This window comes from Oncorhynchus gorbuscha, unplaced genomic scaffold (genome assembly GCF_021184085.1).
Source record: "Oncorhynchus gorbuscha isolate QuinsamMale2020 ecotype Even-year unplaced genomic scaffold, OgorEven_v1.0 Un_scaffold_1252, whole genome shotgun sequence".
Classification (NCBI taxonomy): Eukaryota; Metazoa; Chordata; class Actinopteri; order Salmoniformes; family Salmonidae; genus Oncorhynchus; species Oncorhynchus gorbuscha.
The window spans coordinates 137,368-160,696 of NW_025746084.1; the positions used below are offsets into that span (position 1 = coordinate 137,368).

General features: G+C 41.6%; 1 protein-coding gene across 6 annotated transcripts in view; it reads right to left on the reverse strand.

Annotated features, from left to right (window-relative positions):
• LOC124021914 (NACHT, LRR and PYD domains-containing protein 12-like) overlaps positions 1-19,624 on the reverse strand; it is a 119,294-nt gene extending 99,670 nt beyond the window's left edge. For 2 of the 6 annotated variants that reach the window (XM_046337051.1, XM_046337045.1), the window contains exons 1-4: positions 18,984-19,037; positions 8,939-9,037; positions 4,922-5,038; positions 568-684 (exon numbers count right to left, since the gene is read on the reverse strand). In XM_046337051.1, the coding sequence (XP_046193007.1) occupies positions 568-684; positions 4,922-5,038; positions 8,939-9,037; positions 18,984-19,021 (371 nt within the window). In that variant the 5' untranslated portion in view covers positions 19,022-19,037. Of the gene's footprint in view, positions 1-567; positions 685-4,921; positions 5,039-8,938; positions 9,038-18,983; positions 19,038-19,577 lie in introns of those variants that run through there. The other 4 variants (XM_046337046.1, XM_046337052.1, XM_046337048.1 and 1 more) reach the window with 4 other exon arrangements.
• Positions 19,625-23,329: the final 3,705 nt, after the last annotated feature.

A 23,329-nucleotide genomic window follows, 5' to 3' on the forward strand; every position in this document is an offset into this window, starting at 1 on the left:
AAGTAAATAAGTTAAGCAAGAGACAAATGCGTTCTCATTAACACATTAATGAGTGACTGACAGATCAACTTTACTTGAGGTAAACAAAAACAAATGTACATAACAGGACCACATACACTGAAAATGGAGGCCAGGTCTGTTTGATGACTCTGGGAAGACTGACCACTGAGAATCTCTGACTCTGATCTCTCCTGTTGGTTTCTGTGGACAAAACATGGATTACATCTCCTCATCCAGGGAGTTCACACACACACACACACACACACACACACACACACACACACACACACACACACACACACACACACACACACACACACACACACACACACACACACACACACACACACACACACACACACACACACACACACACACACACACACACACACACACACAGGGAGGGAATGTTGTGTTTGTTTAATATTGTTTTAGGACTATGAAAATGGACAAAATGATTAGCCTATGGATTATGAAAACAACAACAATAAATGGGAAAATGGGAGGAGAAATGACTAGAGACAGTGTTGTTTAACTCACTGACCAGGACCCATGAGTTCTTCTTACCTTTGTTCAGTAGATACGTCTCCCTTTCTAAACACTATAGGAGGTTCCATAGACCGGTCACTCTTCATGGACACACAGCTGGGAACAGGGGAGGCTGGTCTCTCCTGCTTGATTGGTCTTCAACACAACAGAGACAAACATTACATCTCTCATCATCTACTCTGAGCTCAGATGGGAAACAGATGGGGAAACATGATTCCAAAAAGCCATACATATATTTTCAGAAAAAAATAACTTAGCTTTTGAAGAAATTATGAAAGAAATGTATTTTACACAGTACTAATATATATATATCTGTCTCACTCTCAGAGAAATCAGTAGTACTGCTAGGTTTTATAAATAATATATAATATCTGCCTCACTTCAGAGAAATAGGTTTTATACAGTAATAATATATATCTGCCTCAGTAGTACTCTCAGAGACATCAGTAGTACTGCTAGGTTTTAAACAGTACTAATATATATCTGCCTCACTCTCAGTGAAATCAGTAGAACTGCTAGTTTTACAGAGTTTCATAAAGAACTGTACAAATGATACATTTGACATCAATATACAACATTTTTTAAACATTATTAAATACAGTAATATAAGATCTGTATTTAAACATTTAGTTTTGAAATCAGAATATTTTATCCAGGGCCTGAGGGGTACCAGGTAGGGTACCAGGAAAATAATAAGAATATAAGGAGTACCAGTACCTGAGTCACCAGTACTGAGTCAATGTGCAGGGGTACCAGGAAAATAAGAGACTATAATAGTACCAGTACTGAGTCAATGTGCAGGGTACCAGGAAAATAATGAGACTATAAGGAGTACCAGTACTGAGTCAATGTGCAGGGTACCAGGAAAATAATAATGAGATATAAGGAGTACCAGTACTGAGTCAATGTGCAGGGTACCAGGAAGTTGATAATGAATGAGACTATAAGGACTATAAGTACCAGTACTGAGTCAATGTGCAGGGTACCAGGAAAATAATGAGACTATAAGGAGTACCAGTACTGAGTCAATGTGCAGGGTACCAGGAAAATAACCAGGAAAATAATGACTATAAGGAGTACCAGTACTGAGTCAATGTGCAGGGTACCAGGAAAATAATGACTATAAGGAGTACCAGTACTGAGTCAATGTGCAGGGTACCAGGAAAATAATGAGACTATAAGGAGTACCAGTACTGAGTCAATGTGCAGGGTACCAGGTAGTTGAGGTAATAATGAGACTATAAGGAGTACCAGTACTGAGTCAATGTGCAGGGTACCAGGTAGTTGAGGTAATAATGAGACTATAAGGAGTACCAGTACTGAGTCAATGTGCAGGGTACCAGGTAGTTGAGGTAATAATGAGACTATAAGGAGTACCAGTACTGAGTCAATGTGCAGGGTACCAGGGTAGTTGAGGTAATAATGAGACTATAAGGAGTACCAGTACTGAGTCAATGTGCAGGGTACCAGGTAGTTGAGGTAATAATGAGACTATAAGGAGTACCAGTACTGAGTCAATGTGCAGGGTACCAGGTAGTTGAGGTAATAATGAGACTATAAGGAGTACCAGTACTGAGTCAATGTGCAGGGTACCAGGAAAATAATGAGAATATAAGGAGTACCAGTACTGAGTCAATGTGCAGGGTACCAGGAAAATAATGACTATAAGGAGTACCAGTACTGAGTCAATGTGCAGGGTACCAGGAAAATAATGAGACTATAAGGAGTACCAGTACTGAGTCTGAGTCAATGTGTACCAGTACTGAGTCAGGGTACCAGGTAGTTGAGGTAATAATGAGACTATAAGGAGTACCAGTACTGAGTCAATGTGCAGGGTACCAGGTAGTTGAGGTAATAATGAGACTATAAGGAGTACCAGTACTGAGTCAATGTGCAGGGTACCAGGTAGTTGAGGTAATAATGAGACTATAAGGAGTACCAGTACTGAGTCAATGTGCAGGGTACCAGGTAGTTGAGGTAATAATGAGACTATAAGGAGTACCAGTACTGAGTCAATGTGCAGGGTACCAGGTAGTTGAGGTAATAATGAGACTATAAGGAGTACCAGTACTGAGTCAATGTGCAGGGTACCAGGTAGTTGAGGTAATAATGAGACTATAAGGAGTACCAGTACTGAGTCAACAGGGTACCAGGTAGTTGAGGTAATAAGTCAATACCAGTACTGAGTCAAGGGTACCAGGTAGTTGAGGTAATAATGAGACTATAAGGAGTACCAGTACTGAGTCAATGTGCAGGGACCAGGAAAATAATGAGAATATAAGGAGTACCAGTACTGAGTCAATGTGCAGGGTGAAAATAATGAGACTATAAGGAGTACCAGTACTGAGTCAATAATGACTATAAGGAGTACCAGTACTGAGTCAATGTGCAGGGTACCAGGTAGTTGAGGTAATAATGAGACTATAAGGAGTACCAGTACTGAGTCAATGTGCAGGGTACCAGGTAGTTGAGGTAATAATGAGACTATAAGGAGTACCAGTACTGAGTCAAGTCAGGGTACCAGGTGTAATAATGAGACAGGAGTACCAGTACTGAGTCAATGTGCAGGGTACCAGGTAGTTGTAATAATGAGACTATAATACCAGTACTGAGTCAACAGGGTACCATAAGGTAATAATGAGACTATACCAGTACTGAGTCAATGTGCAGGGTACCAGGTAATAATGAGACTATAAGGAGTACCAGTACTGAGTCAATGAGGGTACCAGGTAGTTGAGGTAATAATGAGACTATAAGGAGTACCAGTACTGAGTCAATGTGCAGGGTACCAGGTAGTTGAGGTAATAATGAGACTATAAGGAGAACCAGTACTGAGTCAATGTGCAGGGTACCAGGTAGTTGAGGTAATAATGAGACTATAAGGAGTACCAGTACTGAGTCAATGTGCAGGGTACCAGGAAAATAATGACTATAAGGAGAACCAGTACTGAGTCAATGTGCAGGGTACCAGGAAAATAAGACTATAAGGAGTACCAGTACTGAGTCAATGTGCAGGGTACAGGAAAATAATGACTATAAGGAGTACCAATGAGTCAATGTGCAGGGTACCAGGAAAATAATGACTATAAGGAGTACCAGTACTGAGTCAATGTGCAGGGTACCAGGAAAATAAGTTGAGGTAATAATGAGACTATAAGGAGTACCAGTACTGAGTCAATGTGCAGGGTACCAGGTAGTTGAGGTAATAATGAGACTATAAGGAGTACCAGTACTGAGTCAATGTGCAGGGTACCAGGTAGTTGAGGTAATAATGAGACTATAAGGAGTACCAGTACTGAGTCAATGTGCAGGGTACCAGGTAATAATGAGACTATGAGGTAAGTCAAATGAGACTATAAGGAGTACCAGTACTGAGTCAATGTGCAGGGTACCAGGTAGTTGAGGTAATAATGAGACTATAAGGAGTACCAGTACTGAGTCAATGTGCAGGGTACCAGGTAGTTGTACCAGGTTGAGGTAATAATGAGACTATAAGGAGTACCAGTACTGAGTCAATGTGCAGGGTACCAGGTAGTTGAGGTAATAATGAGACTATAAGGAGTCCAGTACTGAGTCAATGTGCAGGGTACCAGGTAGTTGAGGTAATAATGAGACTATAAGGAGTACCAGTACTGAGTCAATGTGCAGGGTACCAGGTAGTTGAGGTAATAATGAGACTATAAGGAGTACCAGTACTGAGTCAATGTGCAGGGTACCAGGTAGTTGAGGTAATAATGAGACTATAAGGAGTACCATGAGAGGAGACTATACCAGTACTGAGTCAATGTGCAGGGTACCAGGTAGTTGAGGTAATGAGACTATAAGGAGTACCAGTACTGAGTCAATGTGCAGGGTACCAGGTAGTTGAGGTAATAATGAGACTATTCCAGAGTACCAGTACTGAGTCAATGTGCAGGGTACCAGGTAGTTGAGGTAATAATGAGACTATAAGGATACCAGTACTGAGTCAATGTACCAGGACTATAAAACCAGTACTGAGTCAATGTGCAGGGTACCAGTAATAATGAGACTATAAGGAGTCAGTACTGAGTCAATGTGCAGGGTACCAGAGGTACCAGGTACACACACACACACACACACACACACACACACACACACACACACACACACACACACACACACACACACACACACACACACACACACACACACACACACACACACACACACACACACACACACAGGGAGGGAATGTTGTGTTTGTTTAATATTGTTTTAGGACTATGGAAATGGACAAAATGATGAGCCTATGGATTATGAAAACAACAACAATAAATGGGAAAATGGGAGGAGAAATGACTAGAGACAGTGTTGTTTAACTCACTGACCAGGACCCATGAGTTCTTCTTACCTTTGTTCAGTAGAAAAGTCTCCCTCTCTAAAGTATAGAGGATGACCCATAGACTGGTCACTCTTCATGGACACACAGCTGGGAACAGGGGAGGCTGGTCTCTCCTGCTTGATTGGGCTTCAACACAACAGAGACAAACATTACATCTCTCATCTACTCTGAGCTCAGATGGGGAAACATAAGAAGAGTTTCACAAATAGAACTGACTTCCAGACGTTAGTTAATGGCGCGTGGGTACCTGCTTCTATAAACCAATGAGGAGATGCAGCGCGAACTGCGTCACAAATATAACTGACTTCCAGACGTTAGTTAATGGCGCGAGAGCAGTGTGTCATTTAAAATGACGAAATTAATTTATCGTCGCGAGCGTTGTAGTCAGTCTGTCAGCCCCGCTAAAAGGCTGGTGTCGTTACTCTGCCTTCTCCGGGGCATGTTGAGGTACATTTACTAACCGGGAGGGTTGAATGATATAATTTATTGGAGGGCTGGAAGACGCACTCTCGAGGTTGTTTACTCACAATATCAGATATTAAATATATTTTTTATAATGAATGTATATTGAGGTTGAGGTTCTGACTAGTGATTATTTACCTGGGGTTCAATACCTGCTATTGAGGCGCTCTGAAAATAATATTCAAACGTTCGGTCCTTGAACACAGAGGGGTTAAACACTAAAGTTACCGTCCATCTAGTGAAGAAAGGAGAACCGGACAGAGGTAGCCAGCATCCGTCAACGAGAGAGCGGGGAGAAGCCTAGGATGCTGATGATGTAGTGGTAGCTATGGTAACACTGTCCCTCACCGTAAACTCACACTGTCCCTCACCGTAAAGAAAAAAGCAAATTGAACAATAAACTCACCGAAAAAGTGAACTCAACACTAACAAACTCCGTCATATTCCCCAAGATCACCTCAGTCCACTCTGCGCGTAACCGGACAATATCCACACCGAACGTGGACGCGGACAGTTCTGTACGGGGACGCGGACAGTTCTGTACGGGGACGCGGACAGTTCTGTACGGGGACGCGGACAGTTCTGTACGGGGACGCGGACAGTTCTGTACGGGGACGCGGACAGTTCTGTACGGGGACGCGGACAGTTCTGTACGGGGACGCGGACATGAGCTGTGCAACACAATAACCTAAACCCAGTCTTTACAGTGGGTTACATTAGTAATATTCATTTTTTTATTATTATGTTTAACAAACATTTTTACAAAATTATAACAACGTTTTGAGATCAAACATTCAGTTTTTTTATAACAATATTTTGAGATCTGGGACCATATACATAAAGTGTCTCAGAGTAGAAAATTGGTCGTATAAGTGCTGAGAATAAAGACATTTTACACTAATGAGTATAAATTACCTAGTTACCTACCCATTACCTAATTACCTACCCACCTAGTCAGCAGATATTTAGGACACCTCGTGAGCTGTCTAAGTAGTTAAGAGTTAACAGCAGGTGTCTTGATAATACTATAGAATCATGCAGTGAGTCAGTGGTTCCTGAGCCACATGTAATTGCATTGCAGTAATTAAAAATAATGTTTTTATATTTCTATGTGATCAACCCATAAATAATATAGACCTACATGCAACAGTATGTCTTGTGCTTTTGGCGATGAGTTATGTATGATAATGATGTATAACTAGTGATACCATGTATGTCTGCATAGCATTTTGTCTTCATTTTGGCAGATTAATTCAGGCTTATTTCTGAAGATTAACTCAGGTTGGAGTTGGAGCTGTGGACGAAGGGTGGCTGGTTCGAATCCCGGGCCGGGCGCTGGAAAAAACAGGTGGAATTGATCTGACCACTGGATGGCTGCTGGGTTCACATCCTCAAAACATGAACCTTTTGTTGATCAGAACTCTAGAGGTTCTTCCTGAACCCCAAAATATATATATATAACTTTTATTGATTTAATATTTTAAGGAAGTGATAGAAGCCTTTTTGGCTCCATAAGGAACCCTTGTTTTCTAAACACGTTTTTCTTTTGATGATTTAATTATCTACATCATGTTATTTCAAGTTCTCCCTTTGGAGCACAACATCATATTGTTAAAAAATACTCCTAAATTTGGCAGATGGATATAAACTGGGCAATTGAAGGTATCTAGGGTGTAATATGTGTTCAATGAATATGAACATTGTATTCAACGTTGTAGGCAACATTATTGGAAGGGACTTGATGCCTACTATGCCAAATATATTTAGAGTTGTTAAACGGGTGTGAAGAGAGTGTTGATGTAACGGTTATGTTGTCAATATTCTGCTGGTAACAACCATCACAATTGGTTAAAATATGCATTCCATTATATTAGGCAATAATTAAGAGGCAAAGTGGTCGTGTCATGTAAAAATCCTGTCAAATATCTTACATATCAATGAGTACAGTCAGGGTGCTGAGGAACCCCTGCAGTACCTCCACAGACCCCGGATTGAGAACCCCTGCAGTACCTCCACAGACCCCGGATTGAGAACCCCTGCAGTACCTCCACAGACCCCGGATTGAGAACCCCTGCAGTACCTCCACAGACCCCGGATTGAGAACCCCTGCAGTACCTCCACAGACCCCGGATTGAGAACCCCTGCAGTACCTCCACAGACCCCGGATTGAGAACCCCTGCAGTACCTCCACAGACCCCGGATTGAGAACCCCTGCAGTACCTCCACAGACCCCGGATTGAGAACCCCTGCAGTACCTCCACAGACCCCGGATTGAGAACCCTGCAGTACCTCCACAGACCCCGGATTGAGAACCCCTGCAGTACCTCCACAGACCCCGGATTGAGAACCCCTGCAGTACCTCCACAGACCCCGGATTGAGAACCCCTGCAGTACCTCCACAGACCCCGGATTGAGAACCCCTGCAGTACCTCCACAGACCCCGGATTGAGAACCCCTGCAGTACCTCCACAGACCCCGGATTGAGAACCCCTGCAGTACCTCCCAGACCCCGGATTGAGAACCCCTGCAGTACCTCCACAGACCCCGGATTGAGAACCCCTGCAGTACCTCCAGACCCCGGATTGAGAACCCCTGCAGTACCTCCACAGACCCCGGATTGAGAACCCCTGCAGTACCTCCACAGACCCCGGATTGAGAACCCCTGCAGTACCTCCACAGACCCCGGATTGAGAACCCCTGCAGTACCTCCCCAGACCCCGGATTGAGAACCCCTGCAGTACCTCCACAGACCCCGGATTGAGAACCCCTGCAGTACCTCCACAGACCCCGGTTTGAGAACCCCTGCAGTACCTCCACAGACCCCGTATTGAGAACCCCTGCAGTACCTCCACAGACCCCGGATTGAGAACCCCTGCAGTACCTCCACAGACCAGACCTGATTGAGAACCCCTGCCCTCCACAGACCCCGGATTGAGAACCCTGCAGTACCTCCACAGACCCCGGATTGAGAACCCCTGCAGTATCTCCACAGACCCCGGATTGAGAACCCCTGCAGTTCCTCCACAGACCCCGGATTGAGAACCCCTGCAGTACCTCCACAGACCCCGGATTGAGAACCCCTGCAGTACCTCCCCAGACCCCGGATTGAGAACCCCTGCAGTACCTCCACAGACCCCGGATTGAGAACCCCCCCTCCACAGACCAGTGAGAACCCCTGCAGTACCTCCACAGACCCGGATTGAGAACCCCTGCAGTACCTCCACAGACCCCGGATTGAGAACCCTGCAGTACCTCCACAGACCCCGGATTGAGAACCCCTGCAGTACCTCCACAGACCCCGGATTGAGAACCCTGCAGTACCTCCCAGACCCGGATTGAGAACCCCTGCAGTATCTCCACAGACCCCGGATTGAGAACCCCTGCAGTACCTCCACAGACCCCGGATTGAGAACGCCTGCAGTACCTCCACAGACCCCGGGTTGAGAACCCCTGATTTAGCAGATGCTCTTATCCAGAACGATTTACAGTTTGTGCATTCATCTTAAGATAGCTATTTATTTTGGAAATAAACTTTATAAATTATTCATAAAATTATCATCTTACCTCTTAGCTTTGGTGTCATGTCCCTCACAGAGATGAATTTTAGAGGCAGGGCCCCCCTCCTCTCTCTTCCCGGAGAGACTCATTTTAGAGCACTGACCCCTAAACAGAGATCCAGCATGTTGGTTGTGATTAACACAGTGACAATTAATTATTTTTCTCATGTATTCATTATCTCTTTGAGAAATAAAACATTTACTAACAGACATAGAAACAGTCAGGTGATTTAATGCATCACATGAACATGTAGTTGTGACATTTCATCTCCATGGTAACTGTCAATAATAATAAGTCACTGTTTGTTAAGGTAGTTCTAGACAGTGCCTCAACACAAGGCCATGTCTCACACTTATTTGTATTAATCAAAAGTGGCTATTTATTGTCTTTCAATCTGTTATTTTCTAAACGTATCTGAGAATGTAGACAGAAGGGCTAAAACGGACATTATTGATCTGAGGGGGGAAATCATTGATTTCAGTTTCAACTGTTCTGCCTTATTATTATTCAACCATACTGGTCATTTATGAACATTTGAACATCTTGGCCATGTTCTGTTATAATCTCCACCCGGCACAGCCAGAAGAGGACTGGCCACCCCACATAGCCTGGTTCCTCTCTAGGTTTCTTCCTAGGTTTTGGCCTTTCTAGGGAGTTTTTCCTAGCCACCTTCACCTGCATTGCTTGCTGTTTGAGGTTTTAGGCTGGGTTTCTGTACAGCACTTTGAGATATCAGCTGATGTACGAAGGGCTATATAAATACATTTGATTTGATTTGATTGATCCATTCAGAAAGGTTTTTTGCAACAAGTGAGAGATTTTTATATATGTAAAGTAGGCTAGGTTATAATGTATACTAGCAGATGGTCAGTGATATGCAGATGAAAGTCTATACCTCAGATATAGCCTACATGTCATCGATGACCAGCCTAAACCTGTTCAGATCAGTTCATAAGTTATAGTCCTACCAGTAGCAGGACAGAGTTCATATCATAGATGACCAGTCTAAACCTGTTCAGATCAGTTCACATAATGTTATAGTCCTTCCAGTAGCAGGACAGAGAATCTACACTGTATATGCAAACATATGTGGACACCCCTCCAAATTAGTGGATTCTATTTCAGCCACACCTGTTGCTGACAGGTGTATAAAGTCGGACAGCCAGCCATGCAATCTCCATAAACAAACATTGGCAGTAGAATGACCTAACTGAAGATCTCAGTGCCTTTCAACGTGGCACCGTCATAGGATGCCACCTTTCCAACATGTCAGTTTGTCAAATATCTGCCCTGCTAGAGCTGCCCCGGTCAACTGTAAGTGCTGTTATTGTGAAGTGGAAACGTCTGGGAGCAACAACGGCTCAACAGTGAAGTGGTAGGCCACTCAAGCTCAGAGGACTGGCTCGCCAAGTGTGGAAGCACATAAAAATGATCTGTCCTCGGTTGCAACACTCACTACCGAGTTCCAAACTGCAATGTCAGCAAAATAACTGTTCATCGGGAGCTTCATGAAATGGATTTCCATGGCCAAGCAGCCGCACACAAGATCACCTTGCGCAATGCCAAGCATCGGCTTGAGTGGTGTAGAGCTCGCTGCCATTGGACTCTGGAGCAGTGGAATCTGGGTTTGGTGGATGCCAGGAAAACGCTTCCTGTCCGAATGCATTGTGCCAACTGTAAAGTTTGGTGGCGGAGGAAAATTGTCTTGGGCAGTTTGGGGAAGGCCGTTTCCTGTTTCAGCAAGACAATGTCCCCGTGCACAAAGCGAGGTCCATACAGTAATGGCTTGTCGAGATTGGTGTGGAAGAACTTGACTGGCCTGCACAGAGCCCTGACCTCAACTCCATTGAACACCTTTGGGATGAATTGGAATGCCGACTGCGAGCCAGCCCAATCACCCAACATCAGTGCCCGACCTCCCTAATGCTCTTGTGGCTGAACGGAAGCAAGTCCCCGCAGCAATGTTCCAACATCTAGTGGAAAGTCTTCCCAGAAGAGTGGAGGCTGTTATAGCAGCAAAGGGGGGACCAACTCCATAGGAATGCCTATGATTTTGGAATGAGATGTTCGACTAGCAAGTGTCCACATACTTTTGGTCATGTAGTGTATATCACCTAATCTAAATCAAATCAAATGTTATTGGTCACAATGTCAGAGCGGCATAGACTAAGATACAGTAGAATAGTATAGAATACAGTATATACATATGAGATGAGTAATACATAGACTAAGATACAGTAGAATAGTATAGAATACAGTATATACATATGAGATGAGTAATGCATAGACTAAGATACAGTAGAATAGTATAGAATACAGTATATACATATGAGATGAGTAATACATAGACTAAGATACAGTAGAATAGTATAGAATACAGTATATACATATGAGATGAGTAATGCATAGACTAAGATACAGTAGAATAGTATAGAATACAGTATATACATATGAGATGAGTAATACATAGACTAAGATACAGTAGAATAGATTACAGTATATACATATGAGATGAGTAATACATAGACTAAGATACAGTAGAATAGAATTTCCTTCAAATCAACACATTTATCTGTCTTCTAATGCAGTGGTGTAAAGTACTTCAGTAGTTTTTGTGGGTATCTGTCCTTTACTTTACTATTTATATTTTTGAACAACTTTTACTTTCACTTCACTTCATTCATAAATAGAATGATGTACTTTTTACTCCGTACATTTTCCCTGACAGCCAAAGGTACTCATTACATTTTGAATGCTTAGCAGGACAGAAAATTGTCCAATTTGCACAATTATCAACAGAACATCGCTGGTCATCCCTACTGCCTCTGATCTGGAGGACTCACTAAACAGAGAACATCCCTGGTCATCCCTAATGCCTCTGATCTGGAGGACTCACTAAACACAAATGCTTTGTTTTTAAATGGTGTCTGAGTGTTGGAGTGTGACCCTGGCTATCCATAATTAAAATAACAAGAACATTGTGCCGTCTGGTTTTCTTAATATAAGGAGTTTTCAATTATTACAACTTTACTTTTACTTTTGATATTTAATTATATTTAAAACCATATTTAAAACCAAATACTTCTAGACTTTTCCTGAAGTAGTATTTTACTGGGTGACTTTCACTTTTACTTGAGTCATTTTCTATGAAGGAATCTTTACTTTTACTCCAGTTTGAGAACTGAGTTCTGTTTCCACCACTGTTCTAACGTTCCATATGAGACACAGTTTCAACAGACATTCTGGAACTGAGTTCTGTTTCCACCACTGTTCTAACGTTCCATATGAGACACAGTTTCAACAGACATTCTGGAACTGAGTTCTGTTTCCACCACTGTTCTAACGTTCCATATGAGACACAGTTTCAACAGACATTCTGGAACTGCGTCAGCTACAAAATTACTTTCCATTTCATATCAGGAAATAAAGTAACGGTCACTGGGTGTATTAGTTGTGCATTGCCCGGCTCCCCGGGGGAGCAGAGTTTAAGCATTTTACACCATTCCATTGGTCCATAAAATATATGTCCACTCAGCTGTAGCACCGGGCCATGCAAAACAAACCTCCCACTGTAGCAGAGACACAGAGTTCAAAACCCAGACTTCTTCAAGACATCTCTCTTACATTATTTTTGATAAACATATAATTTACTCTAAACCAAGTTTAGCTGTGTTTTTTTCTCCAAGATGTGAGTTACTGTCGGACTTTAATAATTGTAAGCAGTCCTACAAACCCAAAAGGTTTTAATTTGAGAATGTTCATTAGTTTGCCTCAAATATTAAACTGTCTTCAAATATGTGAGATTAGTTGAATCAGGTGTGTAAGTGCTGGTAAGAACAAAAGGATGGAGAAACCCTGAGATAAACATAAAACCATATCATTGAAAAGCTCCTCCACCATCTTTACCAGACGTTTTACTGATAACATGTCGGCCTACTGATTAGTTTACACTTTGAAAACTGCTGTCTGACACTAACTCAGCTCAAGTAGCAGTTCTACTAACTAGTAATATCTCATTCCAGGTATTCATGCACATACTCTGTCCATTAGAATAGATTATTGTTCAGAAATACCTACTTTATTTTTCAATAATCTCCATATAGTGTTTTCTGCTCTGTCGTCTCAAAATGGATCCTGAACAAAAGAGCAACTTTACTTTCTGTTTCAGATCAGCCGCCTCCCCACCCTGATAATAAAGTGTTATATTGGTATCTTCCACTAGATGGCAGTAAACACCTGCTGTAACTAGACTTTACAACTATGTGTTCTGTTTCATACAGGCAGTGTCCCAGAGTTGGAGTGCTGATCTAGGATCCGGTCCCCCCTCTCCATCTAATCTGATTCATTATGATCTAGGATCAGGGCCCTCCTCTCCCTGTAATCTGATTCATTATGATCTAGGATCAGGTCCCCCTCTCCATGTAATCTGATTCATTATGATCTAGGATCAGGTCCCCCTCTCCATGTAATCTGATTCATGTAATCTGATTCATTATGATCTAGGATCAGGTCTCCCTCTCCATGTAATCTGATTCATTATGATATAGGATCAGGTCCCCCCTCTCCATGTAATCTGATTCATTATGATCTAGGATCAGGTCCCTCCTCTCCATGTAATCTGATTCATTATGATCCAGGATCAGGTCTCCCTCTCCATGTAATCTGATTCATTATGATCTAGGATCAGGTCTCCCTCTCCATGTAATCTGATTCATTATGATCTAGGATCAGGTCTCCCTCTCCATGTAATCTGATTCATTATGATCTAGGATCAGGTCCACCTCTCCATCTAATCTGATTCATTATGATCTAGGATCAGGTTCTCCTCTCCATGTAATCTGATTCATTATGATCTAGGATCAGGTCTCCTCTCCATGTAATCTGATTCATTATGATCTAGGATCAGGTCTCCCTCTCCATGTAATCTGATTCATTATGATCTAGGATCAGGTCCCCCTCTCCATGTAATCTGATTCATTATGATCTAGGATCAGGTCCTCCCTCTCCATGTAATATGATTCATTATGATCTAGGATCAGGTCCTCCCTCTCCATGTAATATGATTCATTATGATCTAGGATCAGGTCCTCCCTCTCCATGTAATATGATTCATTATGATCTAGGATCAGGTCCTCTCTGTGTAATCTGATTCATTATGATCTAGGATCAGGTCCTCCCTCTCCATGTAATATGATTCATTATGATCTAGGATCAGGTCCCCCACTACTGGATCAGACCGTCTGCTAAATGACTCACTACTGGATCAGACCGTCTGCTAAATGACTCACTACTGGATCAGAGCGTCTGCTAAATGACTCACTACTGGATCAGAGCGTCTGCTAAATGACTCACTGCTGGATCAGAGCATCTGCTAAATGACTCACTACTGGATCAGAGTGTCTGCTAAATGACTCACTACTGGATAAGAGCGTCTGCTAAATGACTCACTACTGGATCAGAGCGCCTGCTAAATGACTCACTACTGAATCAGAGCGTCTGCTAAATGACTCACTACTGGATCAGAGTGTCTGCTAAATGACTCACTACTGAATCAGAGCGTCTGCTAAATGACTCACTACTGGATCAGAGTGTCTGCTAAATGACTCACTACTGGATCAGAGTGTCTGCTATATGACTCACCTCTGCATCAGAGCGTCTGCTATATGACTCACCTCTGCATCAGAGCGTCTGCTAAATGACTCACCTCTGCATCAGATCGTCTGCTAAATGACTCACTACTGGATCAGATCGTCTGCTAAATGACTCACCTCTGCATCAGAGCGTCTGCTAAATGACTCACTACTGGATCAGAGCGTCTGCTAAATGACTCACCTCTGCATCAGAGCGTCTGCTAAATGACTCACTACTGGATCAGAGCGTCTGCTAAATGACTCACTGCTGGATCAGAGCATCTGCTAAATGACTCACTACTGGATCAGAGTGTCTGCTAAATGACTCACTACTGGATAAGAGCGTCTGCTAAATGACTCACCTCTGCATCAGAGCGTCTGCTAAATGACTCACTACTGGATCAGATCGTCTGCTAAATGACTCACCTCTGCATCAGAGCGTCTGCTAAATGACTCACTACTGGATCAGAGCGTCTGCTAAATGACTCACTACTGGATCAGAGTGTCTGCTAAATGACTCACTACTGGATCAGAGTGTCTGCTAAATGACTCACCTCTGCATCAGAGCGTCTGCTAAATGACTCACCTCTGCATCAGAGCGTCTGCTAAATGACTCACTACTGGATCAGAGCGTCTGCTAAATGACTCACCTCTGCATCAGAGCGTCTGCTAAATGACTCACTACTGGATCAGAGTGTCTGCTAAATGACTCACCTCTGCATCAGAGCGTCTGCTAAATGACTCACTACTGGATCAGAGCGTCTGCTAAATGACTCACTACTGGATCAGAGCGTCTGCTAAATGACTCACTATTGGATCAGAGCGTCTGCTAAATGACTCACTACTGGATCAGAGCGTCTGCTAAATGACTCACCTCTGCATCAGAGCGTCTGCTAAATGACTACAATGTAAATGTAAATGATGCAGCCACCACTATGCTTCAACATATGGAGAATGGCAGTCAGTAAGGGGTTGTATTGGATTTGCCCCAAACATCACACTTTGTATTCAGGACAAAAAGTGAACTGCTTTGCCACCGGCTTCCTTCTTTTCACTCTGTCAGTGAGGTTAGTATTGAGGAGTAACTATAATGTAGTTGATCCATCCTCAGTGTTCTCCTATCACAGCCATTAAACTCTGTCAGTGAGGTTAGTATTGAGGAGTAACTATAATGTAGTTGATCCATCCTCAGTGTTCTCCTATCACAGCCATTAAACTCTGTCAGTTAGGTTAGTATTGAGGAGTAACTACAATGTTGTTGATCCATCCTCAGTGTTCTCCTATCACAGCCATTAAACTCTGTCAGTGAGGTTAGTATTGAGGAGTAACTATAATGTAGTTGATCCATCCTCAGTGTTCTCCTATCACAGCCATTAAACTCTGTCAGTTAGGTTAGTATTGTGGAGTAACTATAATGTAGTTGATCCATCCTCAGTGTTCTCCTATCACAGCCATTAAACTCTGTCAGTGAGGTTAGTATTGAGGAGTAACTACAATGTAGTTGATCCATCCTCAGTGTTCTCCTATCACAGCCATTAAACTCTGTCAGTTAGGTTAGTATTGAGGAGTAACTACAATGTTGTTGATCCATCCTCAGTGTTCTCCTATCACAGCCATTAAACTCTGTCAGTGAGGTTAGTATTGAGGAGTAACTATAATGTAGTTGATCCATCCTCAGTGTTCTCCTATCACAGCCATTAAACTCTGTCAGTTAGGTTAGTATTGTGGAGTAACTATAATGTAGTTGATCCATCCTCAGTGTTCTCCTATCACAGCCATTAAACTCTGTCAGTGAGGTTAGTATTGAGGAGTAACTACAATGTAGTTGATCCATCCTCAGTGTTCTCCTATCACAGCCATTAAACTCTGTCAGTTAGGTTAGTATTGTGGAGTAACTATAATGTAGTTGATCCATCCTCAGTGTTCTCCTATCACAGCCATTAAACTCTGTCAGTGAGGTTAGTATTGAGGAGTAACTACAATGTAGTTGATCCATCCTCAGTGTTCTCCTATCACAGCCATTAAACTCTGTCAGTGAGGTTAGTATTGTGGAGTAACTATAATGTAGTTGATCCATCCTCAGTGTTCTCCTATCACAGCCATTAAACTCTGTCAGTTAGGTTAGTAATGAGGAGTAACTATAATGTAGTTGATCCATCCTCAGTGTTCTCCTATCACAGCCATTATACTCTGTCAGTGAGGTTAGTATTGAGGAGTAACTATAATGTAGTTGATCCATCCTCAGTGTTCTCCTATCACAGCCATTAAACTCTGTCAATGAGGTTAGTATTGAGGAGTAACTATAATGTAGTTGATCCATCCTCAGTGTTCTCCTATCACAGCCATTAAACTCTGCAACTGTTTTTAAGTCACCATTGGCCTCATGCTGAAATCAATGAGAGGTTTCCTTCGTCTCCGGCAACTAAGTTAGGAAGACGCCTGTATCTTTGTAGTGACTGGGTGAAAAAAACGTTTGTTTTTCCCATCTACCAATAAGTGCCCGTCTTTGTGAGGCATGGAGATGGAGATGGGAATTTGTACTTGTGGTTTTACTTAATTCTCCATACTGGCTAATGATTATAAAGCTGATTCTGAACTAATCATTACTTCATACATTGCGCCCCTGACCTGAGAGGATGGAAGTTCAATATGTAGCTAGATGTAGACGGCTAATGTTTAATAGTTAACTAGCGAACGTTGCGAACCAAGCTTTTTAGCCAAGTAGCCGAGGACATAAAATAAAGGTATGTACAGTATTTATTACCTCTCTTATCCTACCTCATTTACACATGCTGTATATAGATCTACTGTATTTATTACCTCTCTCATCCTACCTCATTTACACATGCTGTATATAGATCTACTGTATTTATTACCTCTCTTATCCTACCTCATTTACACATGCTGTATATAGATCTACTGTATTTATTACCTCTCTTATCCTACCTCATTTACACATGCTGTATATAGATCTACTGTATTTATTACCTCTCTCATCCTACCTCATTTACACATGCTGTATATAGATCTACTGTATTTATTACCTCTCTTATCCTACCTCATTTACACATGCTGTATATAGATCTACTGTATTTATTACCTCTCTCATCCTACCTCATTTACACATGCTGTATATAGATCTACTGTATTTATTACCTCTCTCATCCTACCTCATTTACACATGCTGTATATAGATCTACTGTATTTATTACCTCTCTCATCCTACCTCATTTACACATGCTGTATATAGATCTACTATATTTATTACCTCTCTCATCCTACCTCATTTACACATGCTGTATATAGATCTACTTTATTTATTACCTCTCTCATCCTACCTCATGTACACATGCTGTATATAGATCTACTGTATTTATTACCTCTCTTATCCTACCTCATTTACACATGCTGTATATAGATCTACTGTATTTATTACCTCTCATCCTACCTCATTTACACATGCTGTATATAGATCTACTGTATTTATTACCTCTCTTATCCTACCTCATTTACACATGCTGTATATAGATCTACTGTATTTATTACCTCTCTTATCCTACCTCATTTACACATGCTGTATATAGATCTACTGTATTTATTACCTCTCTTATCCTACCTCATTTACACATGCTGTATATAGATCTACTGTATTTATTACCTCTCTTATCCTACCTCATTTACACATGCTGTATATAGATCTACTGTATTTATTACCTCTCTCATCCTACCTCATTTACACATGCTGTATATAGATCTACTGTATTTATTACCTCTCTCATCCTACCTCATTTACACATGCTGTATATAGATCTACTGTATTTATTACCTCTCTCATCCTACCTCATTTACACATGCTGTATATAGATCTACTGTATTTATTACCTCTCTCATCCTACCTCATTTACACATGCTGTATATAGATCTACTGTATTTATTACCTCTCTCATCCTACCTCATTTACACATGCTGTATATAGATCTACTGTATTTATTACCTCTCTCATCCTACCTCATTTACACATGCTGTATATAGATCTACTGTATTTATTACCTCTCTCATCCTACCTCATTTACACATGCTGTATATAGATCTACTGTATTTATTACCTCTCTCATCCTACCTCATTTACACATGCTGTATATAGATCTACTGTATTTATTACCTCTCTCATCCTACCTCATTTACACATGCTGTATATAGATCTACTGTATTTATTACCTCTCTCATCCTACCTCATGTACACATGCTGTATATAGATCTACTGTATTTATTACCTCTCTCATCCTACCTCATTTACACATGCTGTATATAGATCTACTGTATTTATTACCTCTCTCATCCTACCTCATGTAAAAACACAAATGTGAAAAAATTATGGATATAAACTCTTCATAAATTCTTAAACAAAATTGTACTCTCACCTCTTAACGTTGGTGTCATGTTCCACAGAGAGACTCATTTTAGAGGCATGGCCGCCCTCCTCTCTCTCCCCAGAGAGACTCATTTTAGAGGCAGGGCCGCCCTCCTCTCTCTCCTCAGAGAGACTCATTTTAGAGGCATGGCCGCCCTCCTCTCTCTCCCCAGAGAGACTCATTTTCGAGGCAGGGCCCCCCTCCTCTCTCTCCCCAGAGAGACTCATTTTAGAGGCATGGCCGCCCTCCTCTCTCTCCCCAGAGAGACTCATTTTCGAGCAATGACCCCTAAACAGAACTAAACCCCTAAACTTCAACATTCTACCAACATCCTACATGAATAACCCCTGGTAGGATCCTTACTATCCCAACTTCAACATTCTACCAGCATCCTACATGAATAATCCCTGCTAGGATCCTTACTATCCCAACGTCAACATTCTACCAGCATCCTACATGAATAACCCCTGGTAGGATCCTTACTATCCCAACTTCAACATTCTACCAGCATCCTACATGAATAATTCCTGGTAGGATCCTTACTATCCCAACTTCAACATTCTACCAACATCCTACATGAATAATTCCTGGTAGGATCCTTACCTTGCAGCCTGAATTCAAAACCAGAACATGCCAAGTCGGTGAGAGTTTCCTTTGTGTTGAGAATGAAACCTTGGGAACAGTTATTCACCTCCCCAATGTCAGGAAACTTTGTGTCATTCTTGTTACTGATTAATTTAGGACTCCATCATTTCTGTTAAAGTTTAGTGGAACTGACCCCATGTCAGCATCATCAGAAACCCAGTTTAAGCTGTTTACCAGAAAAGCCTTGGGTTTACAATAACATCTCTGTGTAGCTACTGCTTTCCTGCAGTCAGATGACCTAGTGACCTCATGGTGGAATGTTATTCATATTGTATCATTATTACCTAGTGACCTCATGGTGGAATGTTATTCATATTGTATCATTATTACCTAGTGACCTCATGGTGGAATGTTATTCATATTGTATCATTATTACCTAGTGACCTCATGGTGGAATGTTATTCATATTGTATCATTATTACCTAGTGACCTCATGGTGGAATGTTATTCATATTGTATCATTATTACCTAGTGACCTCATGGTGGAATGTTATTCATATTGTATCATTATTACCTAGTGACCTCATGGTGGAATGTTATTCATATTTTTTATAATTTCATAATTAATAAAGAATTAAAAATTTTATGCCTAAAATCCGGTGTTTCTCTGCCAAAGGGGTTTGCTGTATTTCAGTCATCTGTGATGTATATAAAGTGTAATATTGGGGTGAAAAACCCCCAAATGGAATCCATTTCAACTCCATATCTGACATGGTACAGGTGTCTTCTTTCTTTAAGCCCAGAACCATGTGTTTGAGGTGATACCTTTGTTTCAGAGTAGATTTGTTTAAGACTTCCAAGAAACACTGTGTGACCCTGATTCAGACCACTGCATTTCAAGGTTAATCATTAAAAACAACACCGTATGAACAACTAGCTGTCTCCAGGACCAGTGATTCAAGTCTGAGTATCTGTCCCAAAGTGGCACCCTATTCTCTATATAGTACATTACTTTGACCAGGGCCCATAGGGCTGTGTGGTGCATTATGGGGAATAGGGTGCCATTTGAGGGGGGTTCTTTTTGTTACCATGAATGTAAGAATGACAAACTAACAAAACGGTGTGTTAGTCGCCCTCTAGTGGTAGGTGGTGATAATGTCTCCGGTCTCCTCTCTCCTCTCTCTCTCTCTTCTCTCCTCTCTCTTCTCTCCTCTCTCTGTCTCCCCGTCTACAGTCTCCACACTCCCGTCTCTCTCACAAACATTGACTCTGACCTGTCCAATGAGCTAAACTGATTCAATAATCTCTCTCTCTCTCTCTCTCCCTCTCTCTCTCTCTCTCTCTCTCTCTCTCTCTCTCTCTCTCTCTCTCTCTCTCTCTCTCTCTCTCTCTCTCTCTCTCTCTCTCTCTCTATGGACTATGGAAACCTACTGAGAATCTGCCATACAGAGAGAGTTGCAAATGAACATAAACACATCTCCATGTATGTTGTTAACCCAGAGAATAGTTATGGTATTGATACCCACTTCCCCAGAGAATAGTTATGGTATTGATACCCACTTCCCCAGAGAATAGTTATGGTATTGATACCCACTTCCCCAGAGAATAGTTATGGTATTGATACCCACTTCCCCAGAGAATAGTTATGGTATTGAATAGAATAGTTATGGTATTGATACCCACTTCCCCAGAGAATAGTTATGGTATTGATACCCACTTCCCCAGAGAATAGTTATGGTATTGATACCCACTTCCCCAGAGAATAGTTATGGTATTGATACCCACTTCCCCAGAGAATAGTTATGGTATTGATACCCACTTCCCCAGAGAATAGTTATGGTATTGATACCCACTTCCCCAGAGAATAGTTATGGTATTGATACCCACTTCCCCAGAGAATAGTTATGGTATTGATACCCACTTCCCCAGAGAATAGTTATGGTATTGATACCCACTTCCCCAGAGAATAGTTATGGTATTGATACCCACTTCCCCAGAGAATAGTTATGGTATTGATACCCACTTCCCCAGAGAATAGTTATGGTATTGATACCCACTTCCCCAGAGAATAGTTATGGTATTGATACCCACTTCCCCAGAGAATAGTTATGGTATTGATACCCACTTCCCCAGAGAATAGTTATGGTATTGATACCCACTTCCCCAGAGAATAGTTATGGTATTGATACCCACTTCCCCAGAGAATAGTTATGGTATTGAATAGAATAGTTATGGTATTGATACCCACTTCCCCAGAGAATAGTTATGGTATTGATACCCACTTCCCCAGAGAATAGTTATGGTATTGATACCCACTTCCCCAGAGAATAGTTATGGTATTGATACCCACTTCCCCAGAGAATAGTTATGGTATTGATACCCACTTCCCCAGAGAATAGTTACTTGTTATGGTATTGATACCCATTGATACCCACTTCCCCAGAGAATAGTTATGGTATTGATACCCACCCCAGAGAATAGTTATGGTATTGATACCCACTTCCCCAGAGAATAGTTATGGTATTGATACCCACTTCCCCAGAGAATAGTTATGGTATTGATACCCACTTCCCCAGAGAATAGTTATGGTATTGATACCCACTTCCCCAGAGAATAGTTATGGTATTGATACCCACTTCCCCAGAGAATAGTTATGGTATTGATACCCACTTCCCCAGAGAATAGTTATGGTATTGATACCCACTTCCCCAGAGAATAGTTATGGTATTGATACCCACTTCCCCAGAGAATAGTTATGGTATTGATACCCACTTCCCCAGAGAATAGTTATGGTATTGATACCCACTTCCCCAGAGAATAGTTATGGTATTGATACCCACTTCCCCAGAGAATAGTTATGGTATTGATACCCACTTCCCCAGAGAATAGTTATGGTATTGATACCCACTTCCCCAGAGAATAGTTATGGTATTGATACCCACTTCCCCAGAGAATAGTTATGGTATTGATACCCACTTCCCCAGAGAATAGTTATGGTATTGATACCCACTTCCCCAGAGAATAGTTATGGTATTGATACCCACTTCCCCAGAGAATAGTTATGGTATTGATACCCACTTCCCCAGAGAATAGTTATGGTATTGATACCCACTTCCCCAGAGAATAGTTATGGTATTTACCCCCAGAGAATAGTTATGGTATTGATACCCACTTCCCCAGAGAATAGTTATGGTATTGATACCCACTTCCCCAGAGAATAGTTATGGTATTGATACCCACTTCCCCCAGAGAATAGTTATGGTATTGATACCCACTTCCCCAGAGAATAGTTATGGTATTGATACCCACTACCCCAGAGAATAGTTATGGTATTGATACCCACTTCCCCAGAGAATAGTTATGGTATTGATACCCACTTCCCCAGAGAATAGTTATGGTATTGATACCCACTTCCCCAGAGAATAGTTATGGTATTGACTTACCCAGAGAATAGTTATGGTATTGATACCCCTTCCCCAGAGAATAGTTATGGTATTGATACCCACTTCCCCAGAGAATAGTTATGGTATTGATACCCACTTCCCCAGAGAATAGTTATGGTATTGATACCCACTTCCCCAGAGAATAGTTATGGTATTGATACTTCCCCAGAGAATAGTTATGGTATTGATACCCACTTCCCCAGAGAATAGTTATGGTATTGATACCCACTTCCCCAGAGAATAGTTATGGTATTGATACCCACTTCCCCAGAGAATAGTTATGGTATTGATACCCACTTCCCCAGAGAATAGTTATGGTATTGATAC